General features: G+C 41.9%; 1 protein-coding gene across 1 annotated transcript; it reads right to left on the reverse strand.

Moving 5' to 3' along the window:
• Positions 1 to 9,956: 9,956 nt before the first annotated feature.
• On the reverse strand, positions 9,957 to 15,755 carry LOC134347647 (secreted phosphoprotein 24-like). The gene is made up of 9 exons (XM_063050020.1): positions 15,704 to 15,755; positions 15,458 to 15,561; positions 14,617 to 14,745; positions 14,281 to 14,412; positions 14,126 to 14,170; positions 11,982 to 12,026; positions 11,371 to 11,415; positions 10,152 to 10,196; positions 9,957 to 10,029 (listed from the first exon to the last, which is right to left on the reverse strand). The coding sequence occupies exons 1-9, from the start codon at positions 15,753 to 15,755 to the stop codon at positions 9,997 to 9,999; spliced, it is 630 nt and encodes a 209-aa protein (XP_062906090.1). The 3' UTR covers positions 9,957 to 9,996.
• Positions 15,756 to 22,573: the final 6,818 nt, after the last annotated feature.

Below are 22,573 nucleotides of genomic sequence, written 5' to 3' on the forward strand. Positions count from 1 at the left end.
TCAATAGTTGTGGCTGATTTTTCCTCATCATGATTCTGATTGAAGCAAAATTTCAGTTAATATTGTAGCTATATGAGGTTCTGCAGACTCTTCTTCCAAAAGGAATGGGATGTCAAGATTGCATTGGCAACGTCATCAACTTTACAATCTATACATTTTTAAAAGGTGAATTGAATCTGCAGTACCACCAGAACACCACCTATAAATTTGACAATGTCACAAATGTTGTTTGCAGAATCTTGGGTGGTGATGAACAGCCGTACAGGAGGGAGGTGTTGGCTGGTTAAGTGGTGTCGCGACAACAATCTTGCATCCAGTGTTAGTAAGGCCAAGGAACTGATTGTGGTTTTCAGGAAGCGCAAAGTTGGGGGAGCACATGCTAGTTCTCTTTGAGGGGTCATCAGTGGAAAAGGTGAGCAGTTTCTAGGTCCAAGGTCTGAAATTATCTGAAGTTCTATTGATGCAGTTATGAAGAAGGCACACCAGTGGCTACATTTCATTAGGATTTTGAGAAGATTTGGTATGGAACCAAAGACTCTCGCAAATTTCTACAGATGCACCGTGGAAAACATTCTGACATTACCATCTGATATGGAGGTGCCAATGCACAGGATCAGAAAAAAACTGCACAGGGTTGTAAGCTCAGAAAGCTCCATCATGGATACTAGCTTCCCCACCATTGAGGATATCTTCAAAAGGCGATGACTCAAGGAGGCGGCATCCATCATTAAATATCTTCAGCATCTACGACATGTTTTCCTCTTATTGGCACCGTAGGGAGGAGGTACAAGAGCCTGAAGGCACAAACTCAACATCTTAGGATTAGCTTCTTTCCCTCTGCTATCAGATTTCAGAAGAGACCATGAACCTATGAACACTAGCTCACATTTACCTTTCTTTTTGCAATACCTATTCTTAAAATATTTTTTATTGTAACTTATAGATTTTTCATGTTTTGCACATACTGCCATTGCAAACCAACACATTTCACAACAACACACATAAAAGTTGCTGGTGAACACAGCAGGCCAGGCAGCATCTCTAGGAAGAGGTACAGTCGACGTTTCGGGCGAAGACCCTTCGTCAGGACTACCTCTTCCTAGAGATGCTGCCTGGCCTGCTGCGTTCACCAGCAACTTTAATGTGTGTTGCTTGAAATTCCAGCATCTGCAGATTTCCTCATGTTTACATTTCACAACAATTTCTGTGATAATAAACTTGATTCTGAATGGGCTTTGACTATTCAGAAGTATTGTGGCTGGTCTGTGCCATTTAATCATGTGACCCTGAAACCTGTCGGTAATATTGCCACAGAAATCCATTTGCCCACCCTCATAAAGCCTTAAGTTGCTCCATCAACTCCAGTCTTCTAAGCAAGGCAGTTCCAGGTTCCAGCAACTTTTGGGAAATTGTCGTTTGATTGGTCTCTGCAATAGCTAAGTTTTACCATATGCCTTTATATCTTCATGAATGTTTCTCTCCTCAACAATATCGTTGCATTGTTTTAATTTGGTGAATACCATGTAAACAGCTCATACATTTTCTGTATTCAAGACAACATAGGACATCTCTTTTGTATTTAACAGACACTTGGGAAGCTTTTCCTGGACTTGCCAAAACAGTGCTTTCCAGGCAAACATCTGTATAGATGCTACCTGACCTGCTGAGTTCCTCCATCACTTAGTGTCCCCAGAATTATTAATCATTCAGGTGGATGAATAAAGTAAACCCAGCACTGACTGTGAGAGACAAATTACCTTTGATCAATGATTGAGACGTTTCATCAATCAGTTCGAGGCGCTGTCCTTGAACTTTCAAAGAGTGCTTGATAAAGTGGCTCGAGCAAGCCTGTTAACAGAACTGAAGCCGCAGAATGAAAGCAGTAGAAAGAGCCTGAGTGAGAACAGGATCAGAGAGTCAGGGGGAGCAGTGTTTGTTGGGTAGATAGAAGGCGTAGAGTGATATTCCCCAAAGGTCTCCACAGATCATCTGCAGTCCCTTCTCATACAACAGCCAATCTCTGTCTCCTAACCACCATCCAAACACCACACAGTCCTTCTACCCAGAGCAGCATTTAACCTGTATTTGTTCAACTTACCCCCATCTCCCTCTATTGAGTACCTCAGTCACTGTGCTACACTGTAAACTCCTTAAACCACTTTTTATAATGATGTTTATGTTGTAAATACATGCTGGTATTTGTGCACATTTTATTACATATTTGTTCTTGAACCTCTGTTTATATTTCATATAGTTCTTTATATTTTATAATTGCTAAATGTTGTTTTTTTGTTGCACATCATACTAAAAGCCAACAGCAAAGAGCAAACTCCTAATACCTGTAAATGTTTATGTAACCCTTAGGTTCGGCCAGCAGTATGAGTCTAGGGAAGACAGTCCTTGGCTCTGCCAAATGAGTGAAATCTGAGGTGCAAAACCTGCTGTTTGTGAGGATGCTGCGTGATGTGTTACCCTGTTACAAATCAGTACCACAAAGTAACAGACGGTACACCATATGCAATTGAATGATTTAGCTTTATAATTCTTAATTTGACTAGAAGGTTGGTAAAGAAAAACAAAAAGAAAAGGACCCATTTTAATGAAATAGTCTCACGTGCACCTTGGAGCTCATGGTTTCCCTTCTGGTGGTCCTCCGTTGATTTCCACTGGGCTTCATCGACTCCCAGTCCCTCTCCAAGTCCACTCCTTTCAGGCATCTTCTCTCTTCATCTTCAGCCGAACAAAAGACTCAGATCACCTCGTTCTCAGGCACACAGCGGGAAAAAAAACTCCCTTCATTGGATGGTGCGCATTCCAATGCCCTCGTCATCTCTAGTCATAACCCAAACACTGCTGCTACAGAAAACCCATTGCATTAGCAGTGCTTCTACAGAAAAACCATTACATTAACAATGAAACCTTTGCCAGGGTGTTACATATATGGCAGACAAGGATGGTCTTGATGATCCATGAGGCTTAATTATCCATTTTTCCAGTCAATGCCCTGCAATCTCTTCTCAGGACTTGTTCTGCTCTGCAACACACAGATCAATGAAGGGATCATTATCCCAGTGCAAAGCCAAAATTCCAGTTTCTTCATTTCCTGACTTTCTCACCCTCTGACCTCATATCTTGAATGTAAGTCTGAGGTACAACATAATATCTTCTCACTCGGTGTTGCATGAAATCAGGTCCATGGATTCAGTGAGTGGGGACAGAAGAGACTCACTGCCGGCAGTAAATTAACCATTTACAAGACAAGACAGACACTAAACATTCAGTAAACCCTTCAAGCTAAACTCAGTTATCGATACTTATCTAAACGGAGTACCTGAAGTGTCAGGACAAAACAGACACTAAACATAAACGCAATGGCAAATGCTTATCTAAAGAGTGCACCCGGGCCCTCTTTACTGCAGCACACCCCCACCTTTACTGTTACAATGGCACCCTTGACTACCTGGTCCAGAGTGACCGAGAGAGAGTGTATGTTAGATTTAAACTCTACCAGCACCATGACGTCATCAACTAAACGTGCACACAGTGTCTAATGATTACCTAAAGTGTGCGCCTGGGCCCTCTTTACTGCAGTACACCTCCGCTCTTTACCATTTCCTTGATACCTTCGACTATCTGGTTTAAGGTAACCCGGAGAGTGAAAAAAAGACTGTGTGGTTACTGTGCGCTAGATTTAAACTCCACTGGCGCTGTGACATCACCAGCTAAATAGAAGCTAGTGGGTGGGTGCTGCAATGTTCCTGACATGGGCCAATCTCCACTTCCCATGGGTGAGTGGCTTTTGATGAGCACATAAGATAGACACTTCAACGTATCACCCCTTGAAAGACACAATGCCATGACGCTCGGCTCGCAGACTAGTATAACCCCCCATGAATGTCCCGCCAAACTGCATACAAAGCATAACACAATAATACTCAGAGTTATCAGCTCACCAGTTGCTACCCAATGTATTACAGTAGTCCACCAGCCTCCCAACGCCCCGGAAGACCACCACCTTTCCCCTGGGGTGTAGTAGTTATGGATTCGACCCCCTACTTTCCTGATCTTAGTTACTGACTGTTGGGTATGATCAGCCAGGTGAGGAATGTTCCCAGACTCGTTGGGTACGTAGGTGCAGCACTTCTGACCAATCACAGCACAGGTGCCACCTTTCTCCATTAGCAGGTAGTCTAAGGCCATCCAATTCTACAAGGCAACCATTCGAATAGCCATCATCTCAGCTGGCACTGTTGGTCTTGATGACCAACCGTGATGTACCATACAGGGGAAAGGCTATCATCCAGAACCTTTCTGCCTTGGTGATATGCCCCTTACTGTGCTACCCCACCTTGGGCAGGTTGTCAAGGTGGTATATCTATGGCACCGCTTACCCCAGATAGCAGCAGCTGTGCCATCCTGCAGGCAGCCATGGGCAGGCCTGGGTAGCGCATATCTAGTACATAACATTTGGCGTTGAGGGAGTGCCCATCTTCACAGTACCAATCAGTGTCGACACAGTCATCCAAAGATACTGCTTCCCCTCACTGTCGTTGTGCCCCGCTGACTGTTTGGACCTGAGCTCATCGTACCACCTGCGCCATCCATCTTCCCCTTCCCTGTTGGCCAAGGGATCACTCTCTGAGAAATCATATGTCAGGAAGTACCAGTCCTGAAAACACTGACTCCACCGGGAACTACTGAGATTCAAGTTCTTTAAGGCCATTCCCATAATATGGGGTGAGGTTGGCTGGAAGGGGCTGCCCCCTCCCAATTTCCCCAAAGCAGAATACCAAAACCTGAGAAGCTAGACAAGTTTCTCCTGCAGTCTTGTTCTTCTTCATTAAAGGGTATCGGTATTAGCAGCACCCTTTCTGCAGCGTGGAATGGCACCCTCATGCAGACTCAACAGTGTGAAGGAGTGTTGTGGATTGCACACTTGTATGCCATGGTAGAAATTTTTTTTAGGATCTCACACCCACCACCCCGTCAACATCTACGGCTTTGCCATTCTGTAATGCAAGGAGACAAAAAAACTTACTCCCTCCTGGTTAGTTGCCGGGTACTTAGGCAGACTAGCCCCCTTTCCCCGGGTAATGCTACCTATCTCGTACTCCTTGGTTCCCCTGCCACAATCTCCCCATGCCTTGGGTATCTCTGCGGATGATGCACCCAAACCTTCTCTGATTCCTCCTGCAACTCGACCTCTCCTATCTTTGGAGGATTCCACACCGCCAAGAGCCAGGACATCGGGAACTCTCCTGGGCCCACTGGCTGGGAATTCAGGTTATCCACCACCTGCTACATCACACTCAGCTGCCCCGGAAAGTTGCGGGGTGGGGGTTAAAAACTTAATCTGCTGTTTCAACAGCCCGATCATTCACTCGATCAGACCCCCACCCGCCGCCTATGAGTAGTAGGGGACGTGGAACACCCACAGAATGCCGGACTCCGCAGCCCACCCCTGGACTTCGACCCCTGCAAGATGTGAGCCATTGTCTGAGCAGGCATGTGGGCTCCCACCACCCATTCACCCAACACCTGCTGCCACTGATGATCCAATGGTGCCTTTTTCAGAGTTTCCAGTACGGGATATAAAGAACTCTGAATGGAATGCAAGGAATTCTGGGAGGGCAGAAGGAGCCCTCATTGGGGGAGGGCTTGGAGATTGACCCTTCTCCCTTAAAGGTCTCTTTGCCTCTCTTCTGCTGGTAATGCTCCCTCATCATGGTGTAGAGGGTGGGATTGGGAACCACAGTTACCTGCTCCTTAGAGACGTTGACACTGAGCAACACAAGAAACATTTCCTTGTGGGTTACGCAGGGTCCTCTACCCCCAGGCTGCGGTACCCCTTATCACCAGTACCCATAAGGGCAGCACCACTCCCTTTAGACCGTGAGCTGCTGCTTTAACTAAGTACCCAGCCATGGTCAAGGTTAAGCTATGACCCTCCAGTAGGATCACAGTGTCCGGAGCCCATTGGTAAAGGGCTCCGGTCTCTTCCTCCACTGTATCCCACTGCAAATCCCGCTCGAAGAGTGAGGAATAACTGATCTTCACGGCCACTATCATTCTGCCCCATAGCAATTCCTCACCCCCTTGGGAAGCAGGTGGCACTCTCAGGACATTGTTAATTACATGGTGAGATGATAGACTACCCCCAAGCCACCTTGCTCCCTGTTGGATAAGCCCACTCCAGCAAGTCCACATCCCTGATCCTCAGAGGCTCCCCTGGCTGTACATGTCTTCCAACTCTGCCAGCTCTTTAGTGGAGAACTCCTTGCTGGTAGTTGTCTCAGTGAGGCCAACAGAGTTACCCTCCCCAGGACCCTCTCCCTCATACTGATCCTCTCCCCCAGAATGGCTGTTCTTCCTCACCTTGTTCCATGGAGGCCAGAGGGGATATGGGCCAGTGGCCTCTTTTCTGGGTCTGGGACCATGTGACCACCAGTCTGGCTTGTACTAGTGCAGCCGCACAGGAGCAGCAAAGGGCACTCACTTAGAGGAGGAGCCCCGATGCTCTCTTTTAACCTTTCACCCCCACCTCACCTTCTAACCAAACATCTCCATCCCACATCCATGTGTATGGTCGCCTCCCCACAACATCAGAGCTTAGCCCTTAATGGGGTTCAGTTGCCAGTAGGCCCTGCGAGTAGACTTTAACTGCTGCAACTTTACTAGCCCACAGGGCCTCTCTGTATTTTTATCCTCTAGCTCTTTAGACCAAGTCTATGCTGACGGAGCAGCCTCCCCAATCCATGGTAACTCATCTCTGGTTTAGCACTTCCACTTCTCCTGCTATGAAATTGTCTCGTACTGTGGCTTCCGATATCCAGGAAGCACCTCTTTACCTCTTCTTCCTCTTACGGATCCCTCACTTAGTACAGACACGATGTGATATCCCATTTTCACCCCACAGGAGTAAAACTTTTTGACCAATCTACCGGTCATAGTCCAGCAGTAAGTTGGCGGGACTCCCAAGTCCAGCACTGTTGTCAATCTACCCCAGGGCTCGACATTCCTCACACAGAGGTGGGGTGGAGGGATGGTTCTGTCTCTTATTTTTCCTTTTAAAGATATTCATCTTCCGTTCAATGAACAAACCCTGTTCACTGTGCCAATTGTGTGAAGTCAAGTTCACGTGTTCGGTAAGTGAGGACAGAAGAGACTCACTACCGACAAATAGGTTTACAATTTATTTATAAGACAAGGTAGACATTAAATATTCAGTAAACCTTTCAAGCTAAACTCATCTACAGATACTAAACTGAGCACCTGAAGTGTCAGGACAAAACAGACACTGAACGTACACACAGTGGCAAATACTTATCTAAAGTGTGCACCCGGGCCCTCTTTACTGCAGCGCACTCCCACCGCATACTGTTACTATGGCACCTCGACTACCTGGTCCAGGGTGACCTGGAGAGAGTGTATGCTAGATTTAAACTCTACCAGTGCCATGATGTCATCAACTAAACAGAAGCTATGCTCCTGAAACGAGCAAATCCCCACCAACCACGGGGGAGACAGTTACTTCCATATTGGGTCTTCCTGACTCAGCACTGCGGCCAACAATTTCAGTACTCAGCATTTCCGGCATGTTTAATCCAAATTTCCAGAATCCCTTCCACATTTCTCTTGTACATTCAGACTTAACACACATCAATGCTGGAGGAACACCTATGTACAGCAGGTTAGGCAGCATCTATGAACAGTCAAGACTGATAACAGGTCTCAGCCTTAAACATTGACTGTTCATTTCTCTCCGTGGATGCTGTCTGACCTGCTGAGTTCCTCTGTCATTTAGTGGGTGCTCCTCTGGATTTCCAGCACCTTCAGAATTTCTGTGTCTACATTCAATTTTCTTTTATTACTCTGTTTGTTTAACCGGCACCTTCTTTTTCCTTCAACTTTCACTCTTTTTATTCTTTATTTTCTACTGGCTTCCACTCTATCACTATTTCATTTGTTCTGCCCTCCTCTCCCACTTTTGTCTGCACCATATAAGTTGTTTCATCTATTCACAGCCTAAAACATTAGTGGATTACATCCCACTCAGACTACGGCGTGGTCTCATACACTATTTGCCTTACCCCAACCTATGGCTGCACTAATCTTTTGAGTCCTAAGATCTCCCAGCCTCAGTCATTGCATGACCAGGAGCCAGACTACACAGATGGTGGTAGGAAAAGCCCTGCTGATGGATTGTTCTGTCAAAAGCTCTTTGCAATAACCTGGGCCGAAATGGTTGCCACAAGAGGACACAGGTTTAAGGTGCTGGGGAGTAGGTACAGAGGAGATGTCAGGGGTAAGTTTTTTTCTCAGAGAGTGGCAAGTGTGTGGAACGGTGGTGGAGGCAGATACGATAGGGTCTTTAAAGAGACTTTTGGACAAGTACATGGAGCTTAGAAAAATAGAGGGCTATGGGTAAGTCTAGCAATTTCTAAGGTAGGGACATGTTTGGCACAACTCTGTGGGCCGAAGGGCCTGTATTGTGCTGTAGGTTTTCTATGTTTCTATGTTTCTAGATCAACTGGGTTAGTGATGTTGCAAAAACAACTCACACTCAATTTCAGCAGACCAAGGAAGTGATTGTTAACTTCAGGAAGCGAAAGTCAGGAGAACACACACCAGTCCTGGTAGAGAGGTCAGTGGTGGAAAAGGTGATAGTTTTAAGTCCTGGGCATCAACATCTTGGAGGATCTACCATGGGCACACGTGTCTTATTTGTGATTACTGAGGTAATCACAGATAAGACACGCCAGAGTCTCTACTGATGGTGAATCTATGGAATTTATTGCCACGGGCGGCAGTGGAGGCCAAGTTATTGGGTGTATTTAAGGCAGAAATTGATAGGTATCTGAGTAGCCAGGGCATCAAAGGTTATGGTGAGAAGGTGGGGGAGTCGGACTAAATGGGAGAATGGATCAGCTCATGATAAAATGGCAGAGCAGACTCGATGGGCCAAATGGCCGACTTCTGCTCCTTTGTCTTATGGTCTTACTTCTGTAAGAGTTTGAGACGACAAATATTCTTTGTATGTCAACAAAGATTCTTGCAAATTTCTGAGATGTAGAGCAGAGATCATTCCAACTGGTTGCAGCATCACCTAGTATAAAGATTCCAATGCACAGGATTGAGAGAAGGTTATAAACTCAGTCAGTTCCATCACAGGAACATCCCTCCCACCATCAGGAAGTAGTTCCTCAAGAAGGTCACATCAACTCTTTGAGGATCCTCTCCATTTGGGACATGCCATCTTCTTTATACTATCAATGGGGAGGAGGACAGGACCATGGAGACCCATCTTCAACTGTACACTGTTGAATATTCACCTACAGTACAAGGGAGACAATATTGGAGTTGCTGCAATGAAACAGATGATCATTTCAATGATATCTCATTCCTAATAATGTCTGAACAATCTCATGATTCCCCAAAGACTCATTCCTTCAAAATATCACTATTTCAGATTTTAAGCAAAGTTTAAAGAAAAAGCTGATGGCAAATTTGAACAACACAAAGGCTTCAGCCTTGCTGTAATTGAAATAAGCAGTCCAGGATGCATGGCAACCTTTCTAGTGTCTGATGTTAATTTTAAAGCAGCAAATTGCCCAACACGTCCGGAGAATACACCAGACAAAGGAGATATCACTCACAGTAAGGGACAAGCTGACCAGAGTATAATAACTGGATGAACCCCCGTCGATCAGTGACAACCACAATGACCTCTAGAAGCAGTTCCGTGAATAAACAGTACAGTATATTTTATTACTATAATTTGATCCATAATATATTAAACAATAATATACAGCAAAGGACAGAACATTTACAAACAATCAAATCTCCCATTTTACAACATAATGTACAGTCAGGAGCTCCAGGCCCCTCAGACTTGGACATGAGTGAGTACAGTACAATTGTTAACATCTTGTAGATTCTGAATGAGGTCTTCTTGTGTTCACATTGAGTTCAGACTCTGTGGAGTTTCTTTCACCGTCAGTGCAGGGCTCTCGAGTCCTTATTTTGTTCCTGGAATGGAAAGATGAACAGATTTGTAATTTTCATCTGGACTGAGCTCACTCTAACATCAATGTTCTGTCATTAGTTTTAATGATGATCACATCAGACACAAAGCTTTAGTTTATACTTACATTTGAAGGCTCCTCCATTGATAATTCTGTTGATTTGCTTTTCATCTGTTTTATGGGATAAAATTTTGCAGTATTAGAAATCATTTCTATGTACAAAGTCCAATGAGGTTTAGTTTGTAATTGGGTGTGTGAAATCACTTTAATTTCGGAACTGTAGGTTAGTGAGAAATCTACAGCAAACACCACTATCAATTTGAATTTCAGCAAAATATAAAGGCAATGGGACTCTAAGATTGAATGTTACAAAGGATGGCATTGGATTGGAAAGGGTGCACAAAAGATTTATGGGACTGTTACTAAGTCTGGAGGGCTTTGGTTATAAGGAGAGGCTGGACAGGCCTGAAGTTGCTTCCGTTGACCATAGGAAGATGGATAAAGATGTAATTTAGATTTATAAAATTATAAGACGGAAAGCCAAAGTATTTTCCAGAGGGTAGGAGACTCTAAAACTGGAGAGCGCAAGTTTAAAGTCAGCAAGGAGAGATTTAGAAGTGATCTGAAGGGAATATTTTTTCACAGTGATGGTGGATTTATGGAATGATCTGCCAGAGGAATTGGCAGAGGCAGGTACAATGATGGCATTTATAATGCATTTGGACAGCTCCATAGATCGGAAAAGTTTCAAGGGATATGGGTCAAAAGCAGGGAAATTTCAATAAGCTGCTTTCGGCAACTTGGTCAGCACAGATGAACTGAATCAGATGATCTGTTACTGCATTGTATATGCCTATGACTCTATTAATCTAAGAGAGATGATTCTTTCACCAATTGGTCTTGACTGGGCTGACATATCTCAGCCTCTGTGCCAGTAATTATATACAATTAAATGAGGAAATTTAAGAGATGCTCCTTTCATGAAGCCACAGTTATATCTTTCCACAGACCATGATTGTCCCCTGGAGAGAGTGCCTTTTCTAACTTTACTTCAATATTAAGTGAAGATCAAACTCAAATTCAGGCTGAAGTTGGGCATCATCAGGAATTGAATGGAGAATATTCTATAAAATTTGTGCATTTATATGCCCTCTCTGTCTATCTCTAGATCTGGGGTTCCCTACCTTTTTTATGCCATGAACCAATATTATTATGCAAGGAGTCCATGGGCCTCAGGTTGGGAACCCCTGCTCGAGATAGTCATTAATTAAGTTTACTCAAATTAGGTTTCATCACTATATTATGGTTGAAAATCAATAGATAAAATTTCCAAGATTAGACTTACATCAGAAGGCTCTTCGACTGATGTCACTTTTGACTTGCTGTCTACCTGCATGAAAAAAATCAATATTTATATGCTTAGCATGTTTATTAATAAAGGTTTGTGGAGTAACCTTTGAACAAATCTTTAATGATTGAATTAGAAATGACCTTAGATATATCAGGCTTTGAGATTCAGTACAGCGGTGGATAATTGCTCACCAAAGCAATTACGATCTGCAACAGCGATCAACATAGCTTGGATGTTGTGAGATTTGGGGTGGGGTGGGGTCAGAAGATAACTCAAGAAACAGTGTCATTCTCACCGACATTTGGTCTGTAATTGGTGAATGTTACAGACACTGCCCTCATGTCTAACACCCAATCTGGTTGATATCTATATCATTTTATCCTTGAGAGAACAAACTCATTCTCTGTATTGGAGCCTCAACAATTTGCCTCTCAGCTCAACTTCCCCATAGGAATCAAATCACCGAATCCCTTTCTCAATGCACTGACCAAAGTAAATGGTTCTCTTTTCTTCTCTTCTAACATGGTCAAGTCCAAGATGTTAAACATTTTAACTTGCAATCAAGATCAAATAGATCATCAGCATTTTTTTCCATTCATACTCACATCAGCTGAATCCTCAAGAGATGTCTCTTTTGATTTGTCTTTTTCCTGTATGGAAATAATATTTACATATATATTTAGTACAGGACAGTGAGAAATTTTGAAAATACATAAACTGAAAAATTCCCAGCTTGCACAAGTATTAAATATTGAAATATAACGGAGTCTATGTTCACTCTGGGCTTTTCAGCAGCAAATGCAGCAGGCCATTGAGAAGGCAAATTGCCTTTATGCAAGAAGGCTTGAGAACAAGAGTAGTACAGTTGTATCAAGCTCTGGTGAGGATTGTGTAGTTTTGGTCAGCTGATCTGAAAAAGGATATGCTTGAGAAAGAGGATGAAGCATGGTTCCACCTGGATAGAGTCTGGGATGGTGCATTTGGAACATGAGGAATAATCTCTATTATTTACAGCTTGGAAGAATGAGAGGTAATTGCCTTACAGTGAACAAAATTATGAGAGGTCTTGGCTGGTTAGAAAGGTGGGATATTTTGCCTATCTAAGGAGTTGAGAGCTTGGGTTGCAGTCTCAGGATAAGGGATTGGCCAATTAGAAATGAGGTGAGATGCAATCTCTTCACCAAGATGGTGAATTTTTGGAATTTGCTACCCCACAGAGCTGTGGAGGCTCATTCACTGAGTTAATTCAAAACAGTAATTGGTGGATTGATGGATATTAAGGGAATCAAGAATTACAGTGTTACCATAGGAAAATGGTTTGAGGTAGAAGTTAATATTCAATATTTTCTCAGTCTTCTCTCTCTCTCACCCACAGTCTGGAAAAGGCCTATTATAAAGTAAGACCCTCGATATTCTGACAGTTCAGTCAAGGTTTCACATCTTACTGAGAATCTGAAGGTAACATTTTCCAAATTAAACTTACGTTTAGAGATTCTTCTTCCAGTGAAGTTTCTTGTGACTGGCTTTCGACCTACGTAAAAAAACATAAACATCCTAACATTAACACAGTAGGACAGAAAGCATTAATAGATGACCTCCAATAAATAGAAAACATTAATAGTTTACCTCCAAAAAGTAGACAAGAATACTTAATGCTAAATAAAGGATTGTCAATCCTGACATTGCCGAATGAAGATCCTATGACCGATCATAAAATTGCAGAAGCCTCAATAAAAGCCCCAGTCTCTACAGTACACCAATGTTCAGAAAAGTGCCTGGCTAAGTGTCTGGTGTAGAGTAAATGGATGTTCCTACAATAGGTGGCACAGCTCCAAGTATCATATTTTTTATTGAATCCGTGGTTTCCCTCCAGGAATCAATAGAACATGACTCCCATTGGTGCAAGTTTTACAGGTACTCCTCTTTCAGTCCTGTTCTACTGGCGGTCAGTTCCTCTTTAGTGGAGAATAAACTCAGCATGCTCTGAAGTCAAAGGTTACTAAAAACTCCATTACCAACAACTGAGATCAACAAGAAAAAAAATCTGATGAATTATTAAGTAATACTCACATTTAAGGATATCAGTAAGATTGAAAGAGTGCAGAGAAGATTTACTAGGGTGTTGCTGGGTCTTCAGGAGTTGAGTTACAGGGAAAGATTGAACAGGTTAGGACTTTATTCCTTGCAGCGTAGAAGAATGAGGGGGGATTTGATAGAAGTTTACAAAATCATGAGGGGTATTGACAGAGTAAATGTGAGAAGGCTCTTTCCACTTAGATTAGGAGTGATAAATACGAGAGGACATGGCTTTAGGGTGAAAGGGGAAAGGTTTAGGGGGAACATTAAGGGGAACTTCACTCAGAGATTGGTGGGAGTGTGGAAAGAGGTGCCATCTGACGTGGTAAATGTGGGCTCACTCTTAGGTTTTAAGAATAAGTCGGACAGATACATGGATGGGAGAGGTTTGGAGGGTTATGGACTGGGTGCAGGTCAATGGGACTAGTGGAATAAAGTTTTGGCACAGACTAGAAGGGCCAAATGGCCTGTTTTCTATGCTGTAGCGTTCTATGGTTCAATGGTTCTACGTTAGAATCCTCACCCTGCACATCAGACCAGGATAATATGCCATCTCACCCACTATTTCTAATGAAGAGCTGAACATTTCATTGCTAGCAATTATAATCACTTCGTTACTAACAACTGAGATCAACAAGAAAAAACATCTGCTGAAGTATTAAGTAATACTCACATTTGGGGTTTCCTCTCGTGATGTCTCTTTTGATTTGGTTTGGGCCTGTAAGATAAAGATATTTATATTTAGATCTTCAGCATACCTCACTAATATAATGTTTAGTGAATGATCTTGTGTTAGAAATCCCATTGACCAGATTGCCGATACTATACCTCAATTCTGGTTTCACTTGATTCTTTCGAGTCACTCTCGCTGTCAACTATCTTCAGACCGTCACACTCCACATCGACATCAGCTACCTTATCAGCAAAAAATTCCACATGGCTTTTGCAAAACCCTTTCTCCTGTTGGAATGAAGCATAGTGCAAGGAAATTATTGATGACTCCAAGCAAGAATGTAAATCAAAATGATTATGATCTAACCCAATTCTTAGTCTTTCCTTCCTTATCTATACTCACTTCTATGAAATAGGTTGTAATTAAAGCTCGTGTTTTAATGCTAATACATACGCGGACTTGTATGATCTAAGATATAACTCTGGACTCACCGCAATGCTTTTAGAGCAGAAAGAGCAACTGGGATCATCAAATTCCTGCCCAGAATTCTTGGAGCAGACAGTTTCTTTCACAGAGAACGTTAAATCCATGCTGTAGGATAGTTTACCTGTGCGATATGTCTGAAGAAAGGAAAATAGTTTATTAGTGCATTGCTATGTTTGGAGCTCTTCCAATGGTCTGACAAAGAGCAGAGCTACACAGGGCTTTATTTCCAGCAGATAGTTACATTGACAGTGTCTGAGTCATCAGCCAAAATAGACAAGAGACTTAATTTGCCTGATAGTAAAATTGCAACTTAAACCATCATGATAGGAATATCAGTTTGCAGGAAATCCTAATTATTGGTGGAAAATAACAAACAAAATTTGAAAACCTTTCAGGGACTTCCAGATCAATGAATGGTAGAACATCCAATCTTAATTCCAAAACATTGATCCAATCAGAGATATACAATTCAAATACTGATTGAGAATTTAAGTTCCTAATCTGATATTCAGTGTAAGTTCTGCATGTAATGTAATATTCAGCTCCAATTTAGTACTTGGTTACCATCATATCTTAAATATACCTTATACTTAAAATTGCACAGTTTGAGGCCACTTAGCCCATAAAGCCTACACTGGCTCTAAGCAAAACAATCCCATCAATTCCATTCCCCCTTTCCTCAAATACCCATAATACTGTATGCTATTGTTCCAACTACGTCAGCATCTCCCCTTTGATTTTTTTTTTGCTGTTAACCTACTCTCAGGATAATTTTTAGTAGCCTATTAATCTACACTCTGATGCATCCAAGGGCTGTGAAACACAATTCTCCAAGAACACACTTACATTTGTTACACCTCTTCTGGTGATACCACAGAGATTGGTGATGTCGGAGATTTCATTCAGCTTATTAACTGAGGCTCTCAGAGCTTCCTTGGTGCTTGGCACTCCTGCAGAGAGAGAGGGAAATTTGTACAAGACATTCTAACCAACTTCAGCGAATTTTTCTTGCACATGGGTGAAATATCACTGACTGAAGCTCAGTACCAATAACTCATTGGTCTCTAGGGTCCCACTCTCCCCAGTACTTACCTGAGCAGTAGAGAATCTGCACGGCAATGATGGTGAGCACGCAAGTTTTCATTCTGCCTTGTATGGAATCAACTGGTTTCTCAGAATGAAGGAAATGCTTCTCTCTCTCTTGATCTGCTTTCACTTTGCTGCTTCAGTCTTTATATCCTGCAGCTCCACCACATTCAAGCACTGACTCATGTTTGCTCAGCTTGCTGACCGTGGGCACCGGAACCAGATGAAAGGTGGGATCTAGTTATGGGCAGAGCTTCCTCCTAGTATCGTCATCATGTTTAGATTTGGTTGAAAGTGGGGTGAGATGAGGTTTCATTCCTCAGAATATGAAATAGTGAAGTTCAGAGGGGAAGAAATATCGTCTCTAATTTGTACAACCTAAATTCCGTGATGAATTCCTTGCAATGCACCTCCTGTTCAAGGACTGTGTTGGAATTTACAGGACACTGTTGCAAGAAATGTAATAGATAAATCCTAAGTATGTTTCGAGAAATCCTGTATTTTTTCATTCTCTATCAACACTTCTGTATAATATTGATGACATTATTAGAGGTAAAGAAACTTTGTTGTCAGTTGGAAGAGTTCATGATGACTTCTCCAGGAATATCTCCAGACAGAGTTAGCATCTTCAAGTCGAGGGTACAATTGATTGTGAAGTGATTGACTTTGGAAAGCCAATTTTGAAGGCAGAATATGGCAGGATTCTTAGCAGTGTGGAGAAACTGAGGATCTTGGTTTCATGTCTACAGATTCCTTCAAGGTTACTGTGATAGAGTTGTTAAGAAGGTGTACAGTGTGTTTGCTGTCATTAGTTCGGATATTGAGCTCAAGAGCCATGAGGTATAGTAATGTTACAGCTCTATGAAACCTTGGTTAGACCATACTTTGAATATTGTGATCAGTTCTAGATTCCAAGTAGATTGATTTGTCACATGTACATTGAAACATACAGTGAAATGCATCATTTCCATGAATAACCAACACACAGAAAGCTATGCTAGAAGCAGCCTGCAAATGTGGCCATGATACCAGTGCCAACATAGCAGGCCCACAATGCTTAGTAGAACATGGTAGAATACAACAGGGAACAAAGAACAGCAGCAACATCGAGCCACCTTCCTCCCTTCTACCGAAGCACATGCACAGTCCTTTAACCCCAGGTCACACACTAGAACCCGCTGACAACTTACTGACCTGGTGGACGGAGTTCTCGTCCACTCTCTGCAGGTCCAACATCTGACATCCGATATCTGATCAAACAGATGTCCCACATCCACATCGCTGGTCTTTGAATGTGGATCGGCAACTTAACCTCTGGCCTGACCTGTAATTCCTCCACATCCCTGTTCCTCAACCCATCTTGACCTATAACTGACTTCTCTATACCCAAAACCATGCTTACAAACCTAAAAAACAATTAAACAATTAAAAACAACTAAATCGGAGCTGCTACTCAACAGGGGAGGCAGCTCGGCACCATGTTGGAAAACCTTGGGAGAATGTAGAAGCTTTAGTGAGGGTGCAGAGGAGATTTACTGCATGGCCTGGAAAGCATGTCTTGTAAGGATAAGTTCAGTGAGCTAGGGCTTTTCACTTTAGAGCGAAGGAGGTTCAGAGGTGACTTGACAGAGGTGTACAAGATGATAAGAAGCTTAGATCGAGTCGCATCAAAGGCTCTTTCCCAAGGTGGAAATGACTAAAATGAGGGGACATAATTTTAAGGTGATTGGAGGAAAATATAAAGGGCATGTCAGAAGTATGTTTTTTTTATACAGTGAGTGGTGGGTGCATGGAACACCCTGCCAGGGAAGGTGATAGAGGAAGATACATTAGGAACATTTAGGTGGCACATAGATGATGGAAATATAGAGGACAAAAAAATAGAAGGAAGTGTTAGATCAGCGGTTCCCAAGCTTTTTTGGAGTTATTCCCCCTTGACTCCCAGATCACATCCCCAGCACACTCTTTCCGGTGATTGTGACTCTAAGCCCATTCTCACTGCAGCTTAGAAGAATAAAGGAGGAATCTCATGGAAACCTATTGAATATTGAAAGGACTACATAGAGTGGATGTGGAGAGGACGGTTCCTATAGTTGATGACTCTAGGACCGGGGGGCACAGCCTCAGAATTTAGAACAGAGATGAGGAGGAAAGGGAGAGGGTGGTGAATCTATGGAATCATTGCCACAGATGCCTATGGAAGCCAAGTCATTGGATATATTTAAATCAGAGTTTGATTGGTCCTTGATTAGTCTGGGTGTCAAAGGTTATGGAGGAAACACAGCAGAATGGAGTTGAGAGGGATAATACATCAGCCATGATATAATGGCAGGGCAGACTAGATGAGCAGAGTGGCCTAGTTCTGCTCCTATGTCTGATTGTGCTATTACATAGAAGCTGTAAAGAATTTTGATTTATGATGCACAATGAAAAGAAATGGGAACTGCAAATTCAAAACAGTGACAAATAATAGCAAGAATTATTCAAATCTATCTAAACCTACAAATAAAATTATTTCTTTATTTAATTACAATTCGAACAATTTTCATCAGCAAATTTAAAGTGTTTATTAGTAGTCCAACTATTCACTACTTCATTGCTTTCTCGCCTTGCAATCAGATGGATGAGCTTGTATAGTAATATCAGCTTCTCAACATCAGGCTGAATGCCATTGAGAAGTCTCAGATCCTCACCTTCAGTAATTTGCAGTCTGTCTCATTGTTTTGAAACAAGTTGGACGCCTGCACTAAAATAGCACTCCACTAAATATGATGTTGGAAAGGCAACAGGGAATATCTTGAACTTTATCCACAGTGCTGGATAGCATTCAGAGATTTCTTTCTGCAAACAATGGTCTTGATTTGATTTTTGAACCTCGGTTTCAGCTCAAAGTCATTTTGTCGTGAGATCAGCTCTTCCACTATCTTTCGTGCTAATTTCTCATTACAAGTATTCAGAAATGAATTTGGTAACCAATCTGGAATTTGGATTGAGAGTTCCTGCATTCTATCTGACACGTCTTTATGCAGCTCACCCAGGTGGACAAAATATACTTGAAAATCATCATCTGGTAATCTTTCGTTCTCTTCCAACTCAGAGAGGTTCAGAAACTGGAAAAGGTCGCGACAACCAATGTTGCAATTAAATAGGGTTAGCTTGGACAGAAATGTGGAAAGTACAGATTTGACTTTGATAAGATGCACATTATTCCCTTTCAATTGAAGATTAACTTCATTAAACTTTTCAAATAATTCTGACAAACAAGCAATGTCATGCCTAATATTATTGAGTTGATTACTGGATGAAGCAATCGAGTTTTCAAAGAATTTCATCACAGTTTTTAAAAGCACAAAAACGCTATCTATTTTTGAGAGCCATCTGACTTCCGTGTGCACAAGCAAGCATCCAAACTGTGCATCATTCTCAATACAAAAGCTCTCGAAGTAGTCAAGAACTGAAAGCACAGGATTTGATTTTATTTACCGCAGTGATAACAGTATTTAATGATTTACACAGGTGATCACTTAGGTCTTTTTTTACAACAAAGTGTTATTTGTTAATTACACAATAAATGATAAATGTGTTAGGTACAGCTTTTTCAAGAAAGTAATAACCCCCTAGTGGCACCCTGTCATTGATGGTGTCCATCTTTTGCACAAGCATGATATTGGTGAGCAGAACGTCCTTGTCTTTGAAAAATTGCACATCAGCCCAAAATATTGACTCCCCCTTTGTATCTGTTTCTAGTTCCCTTGCAAATAAATCTTGAGCCATGCTTTTATCTTTTATGAAACAAACATAACCAAGGAGCAGAGATTCATTGCCTGACAATGTTGGCTCATTCAACTGCAGAGAAATTTTGTTGTCCTGTGCATGCTGCACAATGTGTCTTTCACATTCTCAGACATTTAATTTATTCGTCTTTGAATAAAGTTGTGGCTGAGTGGAATCACTTTAATTATTTGGTCTGGTAACTTACCCTGAGTGGGAAGAGAGAAAGAATACCAAATGATGATCTTCTAGTATACTGCTGGCAGAATCGGTCCTTCTCCAGAGCTTTCCAGATTTAGCAATGAGCAATGAGATGTTGATTGAATCATGCAAACTGTCACTGTCCTGTTATGAAGTGCTGGCAAACATGTTTTGAAGTGTATCATTGCATGTATTCTTGTTGTTTTTATTTGCAAGGAAGTGGTTTGAGGGTTTCATGCTTTCGTCACTATTTTTTTGCAAGAGAGGGGGTGTGTTGGGGGGGTTGGGCTTTTTGATGTTCCAGCTGCCGTTTTCTATGTGGGTGATCTGTTAGTTTTTTGTGCGAGGAAGGGGGTGGGGGATTTTGGGGTTTGCGAGTTTTATTTCTTTTTCTTTTTCATGCTGGGACTGCGGGGGGTGGTGGTGGAAGTTGGTGTCTTTTCTTTCAACAACTCCCAAGTTCCTTCTGCATTTCATGACTATCTGGAGAAGACGAATATCAGGGTTGTATTGTACATGCATACTCGGACAAGTAAAGATCTTTTGCAAGGTTTCTCGGAGTGACTGAAAGTAAGTGTAAGCTCTTAAGATTTTCAAAGTAAGTGTAAACTCTTAAGATGTTCAAGGAGCCTGGACAGTTTCATTGTCTCATTTGAAAAAAACTTTTTCATGCATCAGGCTCATTGGCTGCTGTTGGTTGCGTGACGCTTGTATAAATCTATATTTCAGACACTTCGTATGATACTGTCTACAATTCTTTTTCATTTGGTCTGCTTCTGACATTTTTGTTATGGATTGATGACCACAGTCAATTCCCTGTTGTTGAAGACTGACCTCAAACATTGTGATCAATAAAGGGTTAAGTTAAGATCTCATAATAGCGCAGGCCAAACCTGACTTTATGCCTAAAGGTATTTAAACTGGAGCAGCAATATCTGCGTTGGGTTTGGGCTAGAGAAATGCAGTCAGGACCATTTGAAAAAGGAGATTCTGAACCATGCCATTGAATGCCATAATCTAATTCACAGGAATTACATTACTGCATGATTAGAGTATAGAATCATATTAGCTAACAGTATATTACAGGAAGTGAATGGCAATAATGTATGGAAAAACACCATTTCTTCAGTCCAGATTTCTCTTGTGCTGCCAAATACAGAAGCATCTCATTGCTTTTTAACAACTATAATGCACTTTGAGCAAAATCGAAGGGAATGGTGGGTTAGCAAGAGATGAGGTGATTATGTGATCATTCTAATCAATTATAAAGCTATGAAGGTTAAATGCTTATAATAAGTAATTCATTTCTCAAATTAAGCCTGAAATCCTTCCGCTGTCCCCTTGCGACTGAGAGACATCACAACCCTTTATCTTTATTTCCTCCTTAGAATCTCCCACCACCCCCAGGGGCCTGATATCATCCACTTTGGGAACTACTGGATCCGATGATATTAGAGTAGGTTAAAAGGTTAGCACAAGATTGTGAACTGTGCTGTAATGTTCTATGTTTTAATTTTGGAGATGCAAAGTACTTGGTAGAAATCTGGAGTAACACTCAAAAAAGTTGGAAGAACTCTATAGGTCAGGCAGCATTTACAGTGCGAAAAGGACAAGTAATGCTTTGGTTTGAGTCCCTTTATTTGGGCTGGAAATAAAGAAGGAAGATTAATAGTAAATAAAGGGGAAGGGAAGGGGTGGAGCACGAATAGACAAGGTACAACACTGTTGCCTGGATTTAAACATTATTAGAATTATTTCTTTCCCTGAACCAGTGTGGAAAACTTCACTCGACACAGCACTGAATGATTACTGAACACAACCTACAGACTCACTCTCAAGGACTCTGCAACTCATCTTTTCATTGTTATTTAATTAATTATCTATCTATCTATTTATTTACTTTTTATTTGCAGTTGTCATCTTTTACACATTGCTTGCTTGTCAGAGTTTGCTTGTGAGCAGCTTTTCATTGATTTTCCTGTATTTCTTTCTTCCACTATGAAGGCCTGCAAGAAAATGAATCTCCAAGCAGTATTTAGTGACATATATGTACTTTTATAATGAACTTTGAACTTTTATTGCTCTTATATCTTTTCTTTGAAGTGTACAGGATTTTAAAGTTGCATGTCAATGAGTGCCGTAATTGCTTCGCATGAAGAAATATCTCCAATCCTCACTTTTCACAAGGAGGAAACAAAAATACCTGCAGGTGCTACAAGTCTGAAGTAAAAACAGAAAATGTGAGAGAAGTTCAGTGGATCCAGCAGCATCTGCAGAGAGAGGGCTTTCTTCTGTTGTCGCTCCATAAGACATAGGAGCAGAATTAGGCCATTTGACCCATCGTGTCTTCTCCACCAGTCTATCACTTTTGACTCATTATCCCTCTCGACTGTGGTCTCCTGCCTTACTAATCAAGAACCCATCAAGCTCCACTTTAAATATACCTAATATTTGGCCTTCACACCTGTCTGTGGCAATGAAATCCATTGTAACGCACACAAAATGCTGGAAGAGCTCAGCAGACCAGGCAGCATCTATGGAAAAAAAGTACAGTCGACGTTTCGGGCCAAATGCTGCCCGGCCTGCTGAGTTCCTCCAGCACTTTGTGTGTGTTGCTCAGATTTCCAGCATCTGCAGATCTTCTCTTGTTAATGAAATCCACAGATACACCACCTTCTGCCAAAAGAAATTCCTCCTCACTTCTGCTCAAAAGGGACCAAACTGAAATGTCAATGGTTTCTCTACAGTAGCTCCATAACACTGGCTGACCCAGAAATTATTTCCAGCATTGTCTGATTTCACTTCACTCTCACTCTTGTGGTGACAGGTTTAAATCAATGGCCCTCACAACCTGCTCTTCATTCTTAGGAATTGATCATTTCCATTGACCACAACAAATTTCTG

This window comes from Mobula hypostoma, chromosome 6, assembly GCF_963921235.1.
Source record: "Mobula hypostoma chromosome 6, sMobHyp1.1, whole genome shotgun sequence".
NCBI classification, from domain to species: domain Eukaryota; kingdom Metazoa; phylum Chordata; class Chondrichthyes; order Myliobatiformes; family Myliobatidae; genus Mobula; species Mobula hypostoma.

Excerpts from the sequence above, each read along its gene's own strand:
- LOC134347647 (XM_063050020.1), bottom strand. The coding sequence starts at position 15,755 with ATGAAAACTTGCGTGCTCACCATCATTGCCGTGCAGATTCTCTACTGC. Across the intron at positions 14,746-15,457 it reads CCAGAAGAGGTGTAACAAAT|ACATATCGCACAGGTAAACT; the intron begins GTAAGTGTGTTC and ends TCCTTTCTTCAG. Across the intron at positions 14,171-14,280 it reads CAAGTGAAACCAGAATTGAG|GCCCAAACCAAATCAAAAGA; the intron begins GTATAGTATCGG and ends TTTATCTTACAG.